This window comes from Limulus polyphemus, unplaced genomic scaffold (genome assembly GCF_000517525.1).
Source record: "Limulus polyphemus unplaced genomic scaffold, Limulus_polyphemus-2.1.2 Scaffold3468, whole genome shotgun sequence".
Classification (NCBI taxonomy): Eukaryota; Metazoa; Arthropoda; class Merostomata; order Xiphosura; family Limulidae; genus Limulus; species Limulus polyphemus.
The window spans coordinates 87,909-103,929 of NW_013669078.1; the positions used below are offsets into that span (position 1 = coordinate 87,909).

Genomic DNA, 16,021 nt, shown 5'->3' on the forward strand with positions numbered 1-16,021 from the left:
TGGGAGGTATGTGTTGATATTCGTCAAATCAGTGGTTAAAGTTGGGAGGTATGTGTTGATATTCGTCAAATCAGTGGTTAAAGTGGAGAGGTATGTGTTGATATTCGTCAAATCAGTGGTTAAAAGTGGAGAGGTATGTGTTGATATTCGTCAAACCAGTGATTAAAGTGGAGAGGTACATGTTGATATTCGTCAAATCAGTGGTTAAAGTGAAGAGGTATGTGTTGATATTCGTCAAATCAGTGGTTAAAGTGGGGAGGTACGTGTTGATATTCGTCAAATCAGTGGTTAAAGTGGAGAGGTATGTGTTGATATTCGTCAAACCAGTGATTAAAGTGGAGAGGTATGTGTTGATATTCGTCAGATCAGTGATTAAAGTGGAGAAATACGTGTTGATATTCGTCAAATCAGTGGATAAAGTGGGGAGGTACGTGTTGATATTCGTCAAATCAGTGGTTAAAGTGGAGAGGTATGTGTTGATATTTGTCAAATCAGTGGTTAAAGTGGGGAGTATGTGTGTTGATATTCATACCAGTAAGAAAAAACATGGCATTATGACATACCTGTACAAAAATGTCTTTGACATTACACAAAAATACATTTGGCTTTAGTTTCTTTACAATTATAGCATGAGTATGTTTCACCTCAGGTCACTGCCCATATTTCTCAGAAACACCAACCTGCTCATCCCCACAAACATAGGGGAAGGTTGTCACTTCAGTAGGGTTCTGGAGCTTACAAGACAGGTTTGAATGTTTACAATACCACAATATATCCTCCCCATCATTTTAACCTCTATCAGAGTGACAACAAGTCCTTTAGAGTGACTGATGGAAGGTACGTTGCTGCTGACTGGCTGCCTTCATTCAGGTCAGTATTTCAAAATTAGAGACGGCAACAGACAACCTTAGTTGCTTTCTCATAAATACAAGACACAAATATACCTCCCTCCATCCAAATACTTGTATACTGGCACCTTTTGCAAGCCACGTTAAACACTAGATCAAATCCCACTGTTCAGTCACACAAGAGTTGGTTGTGGGTGCTATTGACTAGCTATCTTCCTCAAGTCTGTCAGTTAAAAATTAGTCTATGTGCAGATAGCCCTTGTGTAACATTGCACTGTGGTATATTTTTTTTACAGGTTATAGGATCTGAGTGTAATTTTAGTGAAAAACAGTATAATAAATTGTATTATAATTAAAAATAAATAATGTGGATCCACTAATATAAACTTATTTAAGGAAAAAAATACTGCTTTGTACCATCATAGTATAAGTCGAAGGTGGTGCTGTTGAATAAATACAAGTATTTGAATGGTACACATTTTTTTTTCTGTAAAATAAATTTATTTACGTTGTGAAGGCATGTACAGTAAAGAAATAATTTTGGATTTTGTTTTTTTGTATAACTTGTTAAATGCCAGCAACTGTTTCCAGAAGCTTCTACACTTATGTAAGATAAAGTGATAATTACTTAGATTTAATTAACCCTTGTTTTCTTATTTTCCTGTGCGTAACTGATGGATCATAGAATTTAGGTAAGTCAATTACAGTAAAATATTTCGTAATAAAAATATCACACAAAATTAAACAAAAAAACATGATCTATACTTAATTTGTTATTTTGTAAATTCTAATTACTGATTTGCATTGTTAAAAACTCTTTACTTTTATTTTGTTAACTGTTAAAAAGAGTGTGGAGATCCATTTATACAAGCAACAAAAATGTTTTGCCGAATACCCAAGTAGTTGAGGCTGAAAACATATCAGTTTTCGTTTTTGTGAATAAAAGTCTTAGTCACAACATTACTTGTACAGGATATAACATAATACAAAAACAGTATACTAAAATTTAAGAATACATATATCTTACTTAATTAACTTCCATAATTCTGTTTTTGGCTTGTGTGGAGCTTATAATAACTGAATTCATATGGAGAAAATTCATTTTTTTAAAGCTATTTTTGTGTATTCCACCATTGGTTTTGAAACAGGTACTAATTATTATTAAAAGAGATTGGTTTAATACAAGAAGTTATCAGCAAATATACTTTAAAGAGAGAGTCATGGGTGTGTACAGTATTTGTATTGTAAATAACCAAACAAAAAAACTTGCGTTTTTTGCATAAAAATAATTTTGTGATTTCTGTCATAACCATTTCAAGTGTGAATAAAGCTTCGATGAGTATCCACCTAATGGGAGATTTAAGTTTATGGAAACTAAAGGCAGAATACTAGTCTTGGAAACTCTTGGAGTGTGCACTTTATAATTATTTGAGAAAAAAAATTAAGATACTTCAGTAACTAAATGTTATGTTATTTTGGTTGTATACTGTATATGCATGTGTTTCTGACTGCATATTACGTATGTAGTATGATGTACTGTCTGTTTTTCTCTTGGAAAATTCAAATAATGTCACAGTTTGTTAATATTTCCTTAAAGATGAGTGTATTTATGTGTCTACGTAAAGATGGTTTTTCCAATTTAGGGGCCATTATATTATTAAAATTTTGTTTTATATTCCCCAGTAATTGTTTGTTTGTTTGTGTTTTTTGAATTTCATGCAAAGCTACACGAGGGCTAGTTGCGCTAGCCGTCCCTAATTTAGAAGTGTAAGACTAGAGGGAAGGCAGCTAGTCATCACCACCCACTGCCAACTCTTGAGCTACTATTTTACCAACGAATAGTGGGATTGACCGACACATTATAATGCCCCCACGGCTTAAAGGGCGAGCATGTTTGGTGTGACAGGGATTCGAACCCTCGACCCTCAGATTGCGAGTCGAGTGCCTTAACCACCTGACCATGCCGGGCCTCCCTAGTAATACTAGATTTCATCCTTAAAATCATAAATAATATTCAACATTAAACTGGTACACTGGTACACGATTAAAAACATTTTATTTAAGCCTGTCTATGGCCTTCAAAAAGTTGATGACTCTACATGTTTTGACATTACAACGTCATCCTCAGGAGTGAATTACAAGACAATTGCCAAAGTATTTATAACTTGTTAGTAGGTCATTGACCTGAAGGTTATTTTTCATACACTCACGCTAAACCATTCAAAGGAGATCAATCCACATTCTTGCAAGTGCCAAAATACTATAATTAGATTTCATCCTTGTTTCATATTTCTTTTGTTTCCTTTTTTTAAGCATTTTTTTTTTTTTCAGTTCATGCCTTAATTCCATGGATCCGTACTGTGGTTGGAACAGGCATGAGTTACAGTGCACCACTGCCCCTTATCGTAGCCCTCACAGCAGTTTCTGGGAACAGTCTCCAACAGGTTGTCCAAACAAAGTTATACCAGGTGAGTGAGGAAACAACCCAGAAGGGGATGTCGGGTATCAGATTTTAAAAGTGGAGAGATGGAGCAAACTTAAAAAGTTACTTGTTTTACAAGCATAGATTTAAAAAGTTAAACTTAAAATTTAATTAATAAAATGCTTTTCTCAGAAATTTAGATACATAAATTGAGAAAAGCATGTGAAAATATGGGATATATACCATGGATAACTTGGCAAGAGAATTCATTTTTATGATGTAATGAATGTCGAATTTGATTGTGTAATGTGAAAATCTCTCAAGATCTTGCAACTTTTTAAAATTCTTTGTATAAGACTAGTTCTTACTTTAAGGCTAGGAACCAAGGTAGGAAAGTTGCTATCATTTGTAATATAATGCTGTCAGTAGTACGGTGAAAAGCCCTTGTAACAGAATAATTAAAGGTCAGTTTGTAAGAGCAATCTTTTATTAGCACAGTGTCTTGAATGATGAGCTTTATTTTCAGGTTTATCCATTACTATATATCTGTATTTCTTAAGACTATTTATGTTAATTTTATCTACAGTTCATGGTGGGTGGAGCCAGTGGTCTTCGTGGTTTCAGTGCGAACAGTCAGGCAAAGGACCTTCCAGTGATTGGTGTCTATGTCGAGACAGAACTTGCACCAATCCTTCGCCTAAAAATGGCGGTGAACAGTGCAGTGGACGTAAAATACAAGTTTCAAATTGCACACGTAAGTCTTTGTATTTCGTGAAGTTTCTGCTAAGGTTAGCTTTGTGATCTCAAAAGGAATTGTATATTTTCTTGTTAAATGAAAGATTTGAAGGAAGTGTAATGAGTTAAATGAAGTGGAGTTGCCACAAGTAGTAGTAGTAGTAGTACAACATAGCTTTGATTTCCTACTGAAGGCAGTACGTGAATCCTGAAATATTTATAGTTATCTTACCTATAAGTTGCCTTAAAATTATATGGTACCATCTGCCTTATGTCAGGTCATTTTCTTTTCTTTCTTTTTTTTTCTGAAATTTTACATATGTCAGTTTGCTTATATTTGTAGAAAATGGTCAATGGACATTATGGTCAGCATGGTCAGCATGTTCTCAGTCTTGTGGTTTAGCTCTGAAAACACGGCGTAGGTATTGTGGCAATCCTTCTCCTGCCCATGGAGGAAGGATATGTCTTGGTCCTGAAATGGAGGATACCCACTGTTCAACAAACCCTCCTTGTCCAGGTACTTGTTTTAAATTTTTTTATCTTTCTCGTTTTAATCTCGCCAAGTTCAAAACTGTTATAACTACTATGATAAACATTTTCAGTTTAGAATTAGAGAGGTGGGAGTTACCAGCCTGCTGTAACCAAATGAATCTGCTAATATTTAATATCAAAACTGAATGATACTAATTATATTTTTACTACTGACCTGTACATAAATCTAATAACTTACTCGTCAATTTATATAGTTTTTTTGGTCTTCAGTACCACATGAAAATATTTACGGTATTTTGAAAACTGTGTTAGTATTTTTTATGTATATTGTGTGTTAAGTCATTTAACTGTTATAAATCTTTAACAATACTTGTTGATAATATTACTTGTCTAAGTGAAACAATTCCGTTAATTTATTCTAAGTATATTTTTTAGATACTTATTACTGTGAAGATTTTGTAATCTTAACTAGTTCTTATTCTTCCCTAATTCTCGGTGTGTTGCAGCATTAGAAGGACTAGCACGTAAACTGTTTCATAATGTGAATGCCAATAAAATGTAAGCAAAAAATAAACCTAGTTTAACAAGAACTTAAAGAAAAAAAGAAGATGGAAAAATTATTATGTTAAGGCATGTTTACTGCTTTTAATAATGTCGCAATAATGAACACAGGCATAGGTGGGATTGTGAGGGTGGGAAGCAAGGGGCAGTTGGGTCCCCATGTTTTCTGGGGAATATAGAATACACCTCATATTCATAATAATTAAGTCCCTTTCTTTTAATGCCTTTCCTTCCACATGTTGGTCCGAAATCCCACTCATGGACACAGATATGGATAATGCTTTTACTAATGCTGAAACAATGAACACTGAAGTGAATACTCTAAAATCATAGTAATTGTGTTTGTTTTTGTTGTGCATATGACCAAAAGATCTTATTATGAAACTTTGTTTTGTTAATTTTGATACTTTTGGTCAAAAAATATCAGTTGGAAGTGTAAAAGACTAAAAATCAGTTGAAGCCACAAACCACCTTCCAAATAAAACAAAATACTTCAAACTGAGAGATTTTGAATATGTTTTTATTTATGTATGTTTGTGTGTGTGTGAAAATTTGATATACCTTTCTATAAAGTGTAAAGTTTAGAAATAAACTTCAAAACTTTTCTTTATTACTTATGTCTGAGATCTCTATTTTATTAGGACCTTCGGTTCCCCCTGTTGACGGTAAATGGTCCAAATGGTCAGCATGGAGTGAATGTAATGTTAAATGTGGAGGTGGATATCAGGTTCGACATCGAAAATGCAACAACCCTTCTCCAAAAAATGGTGGACTTGAGTGCATTGGTTGTGCTACCCAGAAGCAGGAGTGTAACCTACAGAAATGTGATGAGATAAGGAAAGTTAGCAGGTGGTCTCCTTGGTTGAGACTAAACAACACTAAAGATGGTTACTTTGAGCAGAGATTCAGGTTCATCTGCCGTGCCAGTGTACTGTCTGAAGATTTGATTCGCATTGGCCACATGAAAACAGAAGAACGGTTCTGTCTCTATGACACCCAAACTTGTTTCGACCCTGGTATGGATTGCAGATTTTCTCTCTTGATATTTGACAACCTAAAGCTTTCTCTTAATTTCACTTGAAATAAAATATACATATAACTCAAGGGATTACATGTTGCAATGCTCTGGTATAAGAATTGCTGAAATTTTACATTTTGTAAGTAAATGTTTTAGAACCGTGGTTAGTAGCTGATGTATCACATTTCAATGTGCATGTGTAATAGTTAGAAACTCATAAAATGAAATATATGTGTATTGCAAGAAATTTTAAAAATTGTTTCAAGAGATCTTATTTTTCCTAAGCTTTCTAATACCAGCATTTAAATCATAGCCAAAGACAAAATGTTGCAGAGATATTAATTATGATTTTTCCTTCTGGATATGAGCATTGTTATGCATAAAAGTCAAACTCTTTTTCTATGAAAGATCACGCTTGAAAATATTGTTGTAGTAGGGTCTTATTTTTTTGTTTGTGAATGATTACCATATAAAGCCAACAATTATTAACAAATTACACACTTGTGTTCCACTTCCATATTAGCATATAATGTCAAACAGGACATTGTTAAACTTCGTATTTGAAACATTATACTATCGTGTTAAATAAATAGTTTCAATTCATTCTTTCTATAATCATATAAGCATATATCAACAATGATGGAGATGTGGCAGCATGGTTAGAATGGTCAGAATGGTCATCTTGTAGTAGCTCTTGTGGAGGTGGAGTTCAGGTACGAGAACGAAATTGTTCGACTCCGCATCCTTTTCGAAGTGGTTTAAACTGCGAAGGTGATCAACGTATGGAAAGACCATGTAATGTCCAAGATTGTAAAGGTAAGGAATATTATACAAAAAAAATAACAAAATACTTTTACTGAACAAAAAAAAAAAATTTATACTTTACTGAAATAAATTCAGTGAAATTAACATTAAATAAGAGAGGTCTACCTTAAACTTGTAGATAAAAGAATAACAACTGACAAAAACAGAATACATGCACTAAGATATGGTATGAAAATATTCTAATTTAGATTGGTCTTCTGCGTATCCCTACACTTCCTTGAAATATAAGTTTGGTAGATATTGATTTCAGAACCATGAGGAAGTCTACTTTGTATACCTTAATAATTCTAAAAGTTTTCAATTATTTATAATTACTTAGATTTACTTAAAAATTAACAAATGCTATATAAATGCTGCTAAACATAAACGTATATCAATAAAAAATTTGGTATGGATTTAAAAATTGTGAACTTGTTATCGTGTAGAGATCCGTTTGTGAGTAGATCGTTTTTAATGAACTTAGACTTACTGATAATCGGAATCAATTTATAAATTAAGGTTGTGCAACTGCCAGAATATTTCTTACAATTAATATAATATACAATATTTCAGACAATAAATACACTTATATTTCAGTTTCAGTCAGAATTTATGTCACTATTGCCTGATGGTTATTTTTAACTTATACTTAATGTTTATATGTATGTATGTATGTATGTGTGTGTGTGTGGTATATATATATATATATATTAATGTTCTTTTTTCTTGCATATAAAATGATGTATTGACCAATATATTTCATTTCTATTTTGAGTTTTAGATTTTAAGTGACTACTCTTATCACTTATTACAGTTGGGAAAATATTTTCTTCTTGACAATATATGTAATAGATATATACAATTTTAGAGAATACAATATTTTTCAAGCTTTATTAACTTGGACAGTTGTTTCCCAGTTTGCCCCTGAAGAAGAAAGGTCCACCTTTCGAAAGTGCTAGGGTTATAGGGATTTTATTCATTTGTATCAAGACTTCTTGAATCACGTGTTTTTCTAACATCATGAATGTTGTTTCAAGAATTTACTCTCACGCTGTGGTAGCAGAACTTCTGGAAGCTGCAGGACACAAACTCTAGACTTTGCCAATAAAACCTAAAGTTGTCTCTGTAGCCACTATTTGTAATCTCTCGTTACTTAAAGCAAGCTATTTGATTCTCAACTGTAATAGGTTATGCCTCCTCTCTTCTAAACACCTTGGACCTACCAGTTACATGAGAACAATTTTTCCCTAACTCTGGTGGTAGGATTACCACAGAACTGAGATTTTGGCACATTTGATGAGGAGGAATGCAAAATGACTTTTTTGAATTAAGCCTTCTGAAGTATACTCTGGTAAATGAAAACTATAAACTAAACAAATTGGTATATCTTTCATTTAGTCTCTGCATGTACATTGTCATTAGTTAAAGATTTTGAGCTTTTACAAGATTATAAAATAGCATGAAAATTGATTAAACATCAATCATTTCAGATGGATGGAAGGAATGGTCTGTTTGGTCACTGTGTGACCCAAAAAATGAACAACACCGACAAAGAAGGTGTAACGGCATAACACCACAGTCTGGACACTGCATGGGTCGAACAAAAGAAACAAGACTTTGTATCCCTGGGCAATCAGGTTAGGCCTTTATTTTTTCTGGGTATTTTCATTACAACAAATAAAATCTCTAATTGAAAAGAGGCAAGGTTTATGCTGTACACTTAAGTCAGGAAATATCCCTTTTAAATCACTTTTGTAGAACACTCAACATTTTGTTTGTTACAGAAATGAAATGTGTAGCTATTATTATTATTACAACACTAGAGTAATTTTTAGTTAATCAATTTTTAAGTAACAGTATATGGAAGGTAAAGTTGGTAGTTGCTCAAATGACAGTTTAAGTTGCAGACATAATTAACATTGGTATAGTATTTCTGTTTTTATCGGTATTATTTCATATTCAGTTGTTGCTGTTAGAGTTGAGAATTGAAAGAGTCTTCCGTGATAGTGGGAAGAAAAAAATGCAAAGTAGAACTTTTAAGACAGCAGTGCTCCAAAACTACCTCCAGTCCACTCTAGAGTAACTCTCATCTGCAAAATGAAGGCTGTGGTGACAAAAGAGAACCTTCCAACCCAAAAAGCTGGGCATATCTCCTGATACAATTGAAAGAGTCTTCCGTGATAGTGGGAAGAAAAAAACGCAAAGTAGAACTTTTAAGACCTCAGTGCTCCAAAACTACCTCCAGTCCACTCTAGAGTAACTCTCATCTGCAAAATGAAGGCTGTGGTGACAAAAGAGAACCTTCCAACCCAAAAAGCTGGGCATTTCTCCTGATACAGTTAACAGTATGAAACAAAAAGTTGAAGGTGACAAAGGGGTATAAACTTCCAGCCACACCTCAACATTTGAGAAAGTGTAATTTAATTGAAGAAATCCTTTTCAACCACATACCTGTTAAGTTCCCTGAAGCAATTACTATTAAATTTTGTGTCTTTGGTCAAGTTAAATATAGTTAACTGACATTCATGCATGCTGGAGAATCTGTGGAAAAAGTTGTCATGATATATGATCTAGCATTGTTTTTGTCATCCATCATGTATAGTGGAAGATCTATGGAAAATCTGTCAATATGTATGATCTGACATTGATCTTATCATCTTTTACAGAAACTTGTTACAGTGGAAATTGTGGTTTCAGACAATAATACATAGTTTAAATACAGTCCACAATGAATGAGATAGTCCCAAGGGGGCCCGGCACGGCCAGGTGGTTAGGGCGCTCGACTCGCAATCTGAGGGTCGCGGGTTCAAATCCCCATCCCACCAAACATGCTCACCCTTTCAGTCGTGGTGGTGTTATAATTTGATGGTCAATCCCACTATTCGTTGATAAAAGAGTAGCCCAAGAGTTGGCGGTGGGTGGTGATGACTAGCTGCCTTCCCTCTAGTCGTACACTGCTAAATTAGGGATGGCTAGTGCAGACAGCCTTCGTGTAGCTTTGCGCGAAATTCATAACAAACAAAGTTCCAAGAGCATCAAGAGACTTAGAATTTAATTTTTTATAAAGTGAATTAAACCCTCAGTTGGCTCTGTTATACAAAAATAAACAAATTGCAGTTAAATTACTTGTACAAACTGTTCTTTTTGGAACCCTATACTGAACCAATTAAAAGTGACATGTTTGATATTATCATAATTTTTTTTATGTTTCAAATTGTTATTAGTAGTCTTAATATTCTAGTTGTCATTTATATTCCAGATTGAAAAGAAGAAGAAAAAAAATGAGGAAAGTTTAAAAATAAAAACTGTTTGTTTTACTGGATCTTAGAAAAATACTTACAACTTTTTTTCTTACTGTTTTGTAGGACTGCAGATTTTGCAGGTGACACTAAAGGATTCTGGGATATCAAAAGCCAAAGTTGTTGGTTTTTGCGTTGGATCATTCTTAACAGGTGTCTTTGCAGCATTTATTGTGACTTACCTAATCATGAGAAAAAGACAGTGCAATGGAGAAAGATTATATTCAAGGAAGAATGAAAATCGTAATGTTTATGTACCATCAGAAAACTCTTCAAATAGCATGGAACCTGGTAGTTTACCAGAGAAAATCTGTCTGCGGGATTGTAGCGTTAAGAGAAATTCAGGACTTAGGACACCTATACACGCAGACCACAATTTTTGAAAGGTTTATATTGTGTAGTTGTCTAAATTGATAAAAAAAAAGAACTTGAGTAGGAGTTTAGTTGCTGGAAGTTTTCTAAACCGGTAGCAGTATGAAGATGTAATGCCGCTCCTGTCAGAAAGTACAAGAGATGTTCATGCATATGTTGATAATTTACTTATGATGACAGTAAGTTTTATCATGACACTGAAGCCTAAATCATTCAAATGGGTAGCATTATAATAAACCAAGTAGCCATATAAAGTACTTTTAGAACACTTTCATCAGATGTTTAAACTAATTCACAGGTCAGGTGTCAGGTCTGGTTTCAAAAGCAAATTCTTATCTTCACTTGATGCTAATTTTCAACTTTTGTCTGTGAGTTAAAAGGAAAAAATATTGAATTTTTGCAGTTGAAACTTCTTGCTATCAATGGTTAGTTCCCAATATGAGCTTATATGGTACCACTTTCTTTGTGTACATCCAGATACAAGTCCAGGTGTCAAGGCTCATACGATACCACTCTCTTTAGGTACATGCAAGTCCAGGTGTTAAGGCTTATGTGGTACCATTCATTCTCTTTGGGTACATCCAGATGAAAGTCCAGGTGTCAAGACTTATATGGTACCATTCATTCTCCTTGGATACATTCAGATGCAAGTCCAGGTGTTAAGGCTTATGATCTGGATGTACACAAAGAGAGTGGTACCAACAAGTCCAGATGTCAAGGCTTATATGGTACCATTCTATTTGTGTACATTCAGATGCAAGTCCAGGTGTCAAGGCTTGTATGGTACCATTTTCTTTGGATACATGCAAGTCCAGGTGTCAAGGATTATATGGTACCATTAATTCTCTTTCGGTACATCCAGATGCAAGTCGAGGTGGCAAGACTTATATGGTACCACTCTCTTTGTGTACATTCAGATGCAAGTCCAGGTGTCAAGACTTATATGGTACCACTCTCTTTGTGTACATTCAGATGCAAGTCCAGGTGTCAAGGCTTATATGGTACCATTTTCTTTAGGTTTATTTAGATACCAGTCCAGTTGTCAAGGTAAAATATTGCCACATATGCATGAATGTTCTTAATTAAAAGACCACTCAGAAAATTATCAAATTGTTTTGACCACTAACATTCTGTAGTAATGACTTCCCCAACGTAAAATATATTATTTCTCACTTTATTTCATGCAGTCTAACCTCGAGTGAAATATTTGGTCTGTAAAGGAAATTATCTCCTAACAACCAAATCTCAGCTAATGTAAATAAATATTCGTGCAATTACTTTTTGATCCAGCCGAAATAAAATTTGTTTAAATATTCATAAAAACAAAATAGTTGGTTGTAGATAGACTAGTTGAGCTTTACTATGCCATTGGTTTTGTTCTAATAGTGCTCTTACGGGTGATTAAAAGAAACAGAATTGCTACAGATTTATTGCATTAATTCACCTTATAATGTGGAGTTGGAAATAATTCTAATACCCCCTTCCCCCCTGTAAAAGTGTCTGCAACAACCACAAATTGCCACCATCAGCTATAGAGCTATGCCAGAAATGAGTACAAAATTATGGCTAAGTATTTCAAACTAAGCACTTAATGCTCGGGAAGATATAAGCATTCAACACTCGTGAAGATACATAACACTGTCAAACAATTAACAAGGTGCTCCTCAGATTTACCCACAAAATGCAAAAAAAAAACAATTTCATACACAATAAAAAGAACATATTGGTTGAACAACAATAGTGAAACATTCGTTGTTGTGTATAAGCATCAAGGTATTTTGTTGTTAAGATCAAACATATTATAAAAGGTATAGCTTATGAGGATAGCTAAAAAGAGTTTGTTCTTTACACTTATCTTGTATCACCTCAATAGGCTGAGGAAACATTCATGTAGCTTTACCCAGTATTCGTTATCATGTGCATTGTGTCCTCTTACTTCATATGAAAATTTAATATAACCTCTTCTGACTTACTATTAAAGTGTGCACACTTATTCAAGATATAAAACCTGAAGAGTTGTTTGTAGCAATAATTATAATTTAAATAATGTATACGAGCTACCCCTTTCCAAATGGTGGCAGTTGTGAACTAGATTTAATCTGCCAATAAAGTTAAAGAGATAACCTTATTTTACATCGTACCTTGATGGCAGTATCTCGGGCAACCATGACTGACTGAATATTTATTACATTTTATATATATACAGGCTTTGTGTTTTTAGATACAAGAAAGCAACCATTTTATGTAGTTATCAACACCAATAACTCACTGTGTGTGTGGTCTCATGGTGGTTATCAGCAACCACCGTTCTTTCTGGTTTTTGTATTTTATTTTCTGCACAGGATGTTGTGGCATAGCTTCAGTCAGTGGACAACTTGAATTTTTTTTTCTCAGTGGACTGCAAAGGGATTTATCACTATACTGCCACTTCCTTTCTGTAATTATGCAATCTTTCCGCGGACCACCTGAAGGGAGCCCTTGGACCACAGATTGAGAAATGCTGACTTAAGTGAATTCCACTGTGACTGATAACAGCTTTGCTTGTAAAAATGTCATGAAAGCCAAGGAAAGCAGTGCTCCATTGATTCATGAACTAAAATAACAATATCTTATTTGTTTGTAGTGATGAGTTACTAACCTAAGATCATTTTGAAAGATTACCAACATTGTGCCAAACTTTGAACTAATTTATGACTCTTTTTTTTTTTTAGATTTGTGGTAAGGACTACTTGAAATACATGTTTATCATGTTCATGTACGTACATTGTTTTTTTATTTGACTCTTACCAATAATTTTTCTCTCTTAATACAGTAAAATTATTCAATGTATTTGTTAGATTGGATTGATTTTGTATTTTTAATCCTCAGCTGACGGAGTTATGTAGTGAAACTTTGGTTCCTTCTAACAAAGTATTTTGTAAATAAACTTGTATATTAGGAGTGCTCATTCTGCGTTATTATTGTAAATTATTGTTGTTATAAAATACTTTAAAAATGAAAATTGTATTTTTTATCTAGGTGTAATGAAAGTGTAAAACTATTCAATGAAATCTTATTTGCAAAAACCAGAATATGCTTATTTTCAAACTTTGCTGAGTACGCTTCTGTCGTTTTGTAAAATCATGAATATCAGTCAATTTCAGATGTCAGAATGTATCATATCTTTTCATTTTTGGATTTGAATAAACTGTTTTTTGTTGTTGTAATTTTTTTTTGAAAACTGAAAGTTTCTGGTTAAAATTATCGTTAACAATTAAATAGTTAATGTGTGAATTATACATGTTGGTGTTCTTCATTGAAACACCATATGAAATATGGTAACATACAATATTATCTTTGAACCATTTTTTTAAGATGACGGAAAACAAATATTTGCATAATACTTTGTAAATGCAAGTCCAGAGTTCCAAAACAACTACTCAATGGAGTTAAAACAAACTGACAACAACTTTTTTTTTTTCTTAGTTAGAATAAATTATAAGAGATTCTTTTGTTATTTTTGTTTGATCAGAGGTCTTGGGGCTTCAGCATAAAGAACTTTCACTTGCAAAAATCATTTGAGGAATTAGTATAGAAGCTTTTGTACATAGTTTAATAATACTAGCATATACATAGATAGATACATATATACGTGCTATGTCCATTATAATAATATACATATCCTGAGCTTTCTTGTCGAAACGTTGTACATTTGCTGTTATGTTAAACTTATATTAAAGTTTTTCTTCATTACCCATTCAAGCTGTCTCCAGCCATTATTAGTCTCAAAGTGGGCTCCTCGTCACCGAATTCTTTATCACATGTTTGTATGAATTACCTCTATAGAAGGTCCATACAGAAACGCCTACATAAAAAGATTAAGTTCCAGCATGTAAACTTTACCTTTGTAAAAGGATTAGCACATTTTATAAATGATTTAAGTAGAGGACTTTTGTCTTCAGGTCCAGGGTATGTTCCCCAAAAGGAAAGTTTTTTGTTTTGTTTGTAATTAAGCACAAAGCTACACAATGGGCTATCTGTGCTCTGCCCACCACGGGTATCGAAACCCAGATTCTAGCGTTGTAAGTCCGTAGACATACTGATGTGCCACTGGGGGGTGGAAAGTTTTTCGAAACATCGTCCTCTTCACCTGAGCTACCAAGACTTTTTCCTCACGTACCACTCGGAACTAGGCAGTGGCTGACCGTTTCAACTTTGTTCAGGATTCGGTGTTGTCAAAACTACACGCATAACACAGCTTGAGAATTTAGGGAAAATATTTGAATGTACCTGACTAGAGATATATTCTAAATTAGTTATATAAATTAAGAGTAAAAAATACATAAACCGACGTAAAGACTTTACTGTTAATTGATCCATGGTACTTAGTGAAACTTCATATAATTGCAGAATTTAGGTGAAAAAAACAGACAATTGTACGTTTCACAAAAACTTCATTTATTAAAGATCATGATTTCGTCAGTAAAGGCATCTTCATGGCTATTAATAAATGAATTTTTTGTGAAACGTACAATTGTCGTTTTCCCCCCCCCCCCTCTTATTTATTATTAGTTACAACCGATTAGTTTCGGTAACACAGTTACCATCATCAGGGCTAGTATCTGTTACCGAAACTAGTAGGCTTAACTAATAATACAAGTTTTATCTTTCATTTTGCTAAAAAAAAAAAACGTCGGGTTTTGTGTTTTTAATTCTTAATATGGTAGCACAATGTGCCTGAAAAGAAATTAGTTATATAAATGTTGAATTAGTAACGGTTTCAGTCACATCATACGTAACTATGCATTTGTGGTAGAACTGATACATTATAAAAAGTTCTCGTGTCCTGTTGAAAACTATTACACCTAAAAAAACTACTTGTCCGATTTAGGGTACCCAAAATTTCATCGGAACCATTTCGTCTTGAGAATCATAAGGTTTGGACAGAAGGTATTAAATATCATTTAGATCATTCTCAAATTGAGAATCATAAGGTTTGGACAGAAGGTATTAAATATCATTTAGATCATTCTCAATTAGCATCTTAAGCCTAAACATAATGTATTCTGGATAGTATTCAGTGGCCCTTACAGATTCATTTCTAATAGTGTTTTGAGATCCTCCAAATCTCATGGGTTATTCCCATAAGCATTTCCTTCTAAGAATCCCTACGGCCAACTACAGACTAGTGTTGTTCCCGCTAACCGTGATCAAAATAAAACTGCCATTATTTTGGTGACAGAGCCAACAAATAGCCGTACGATCTTGTTAAAAGAGCGATATAGAAACAAAAACAGATATTAACTCTAAGAATGTATCACTAAAAGCACAGACAAATATGTTTTGTCAACCACACTACATTTGCTATATCTAGTGCCGACAAGGCCTTTCGTCCAACAGCAACGCTCGATAGGCCGACTGGAATACGACATAATAGTAATAGTCGTCTAGGTGCTATTTATTTCGTTTGTTTGTTGTTGTTTTTTTTTGG

At 33.7% G+C, this 16,021-nt stretch overlaps 1 protein-coding gene across 4 annotated transcripts in view; it reads left to right on the plus strand.

The window, feature by feature from the left end:
* Window positions 1–13,977, plus strand: part of LOC106469404 (semaphorin-5B-like) — a 65,793-nt gene extending 51,816 nt beyond the window's left edge. Inside the window, exons 13-21 of one of the 4 annotated variants that reach the window (XM_022397919.1) lie at window positions 3,180–3,316; window positions 3,857–4,024; window positions 4,349–4,522; window positions 5,700–6,074; window positions 6,701–6,892; window positions 8,371–8,517; window positions 10,246–11,089; window positions 11,149–11,207; window positions 11,426–13,977. In XM_022397919.1, the coding sequence (XP_022253627.1) occupies window positions 3,180–3,316; window positions 3,857–4,024; window positions 4,349–4,522; window positions 5,700–6,074; window positions 6,701–6,892; window positions 8,371–8,517; window positions 10,246–10,562 (1,510 nt within the window). In that variant the 3' untranslated portion in view covers window positions 10,563–11,089; window positions 11,149–11,207; window positions 11,426–13,977. Of the gene's footprint in view, window positions 1–3,179; window positions 3,317–3,856; window positions 4,025–4,348; window positions 4,523–5,699; window positions 6,075–6,700; window positions 6,893–8,370; window positions 8,518–10,245; window positions 11,090–11,148; window positions 11,208–11,366 lie in introns of all 4 variants that reach the window. The other 3 variants (XM_022397918.1, XM_022397920.1, XM_013929894.2) reach the window with 3 other exon arrangements.
* The last annotated feature ends 2,044 nt before the right edge of the window (window positions 13,978–16,021 follow it).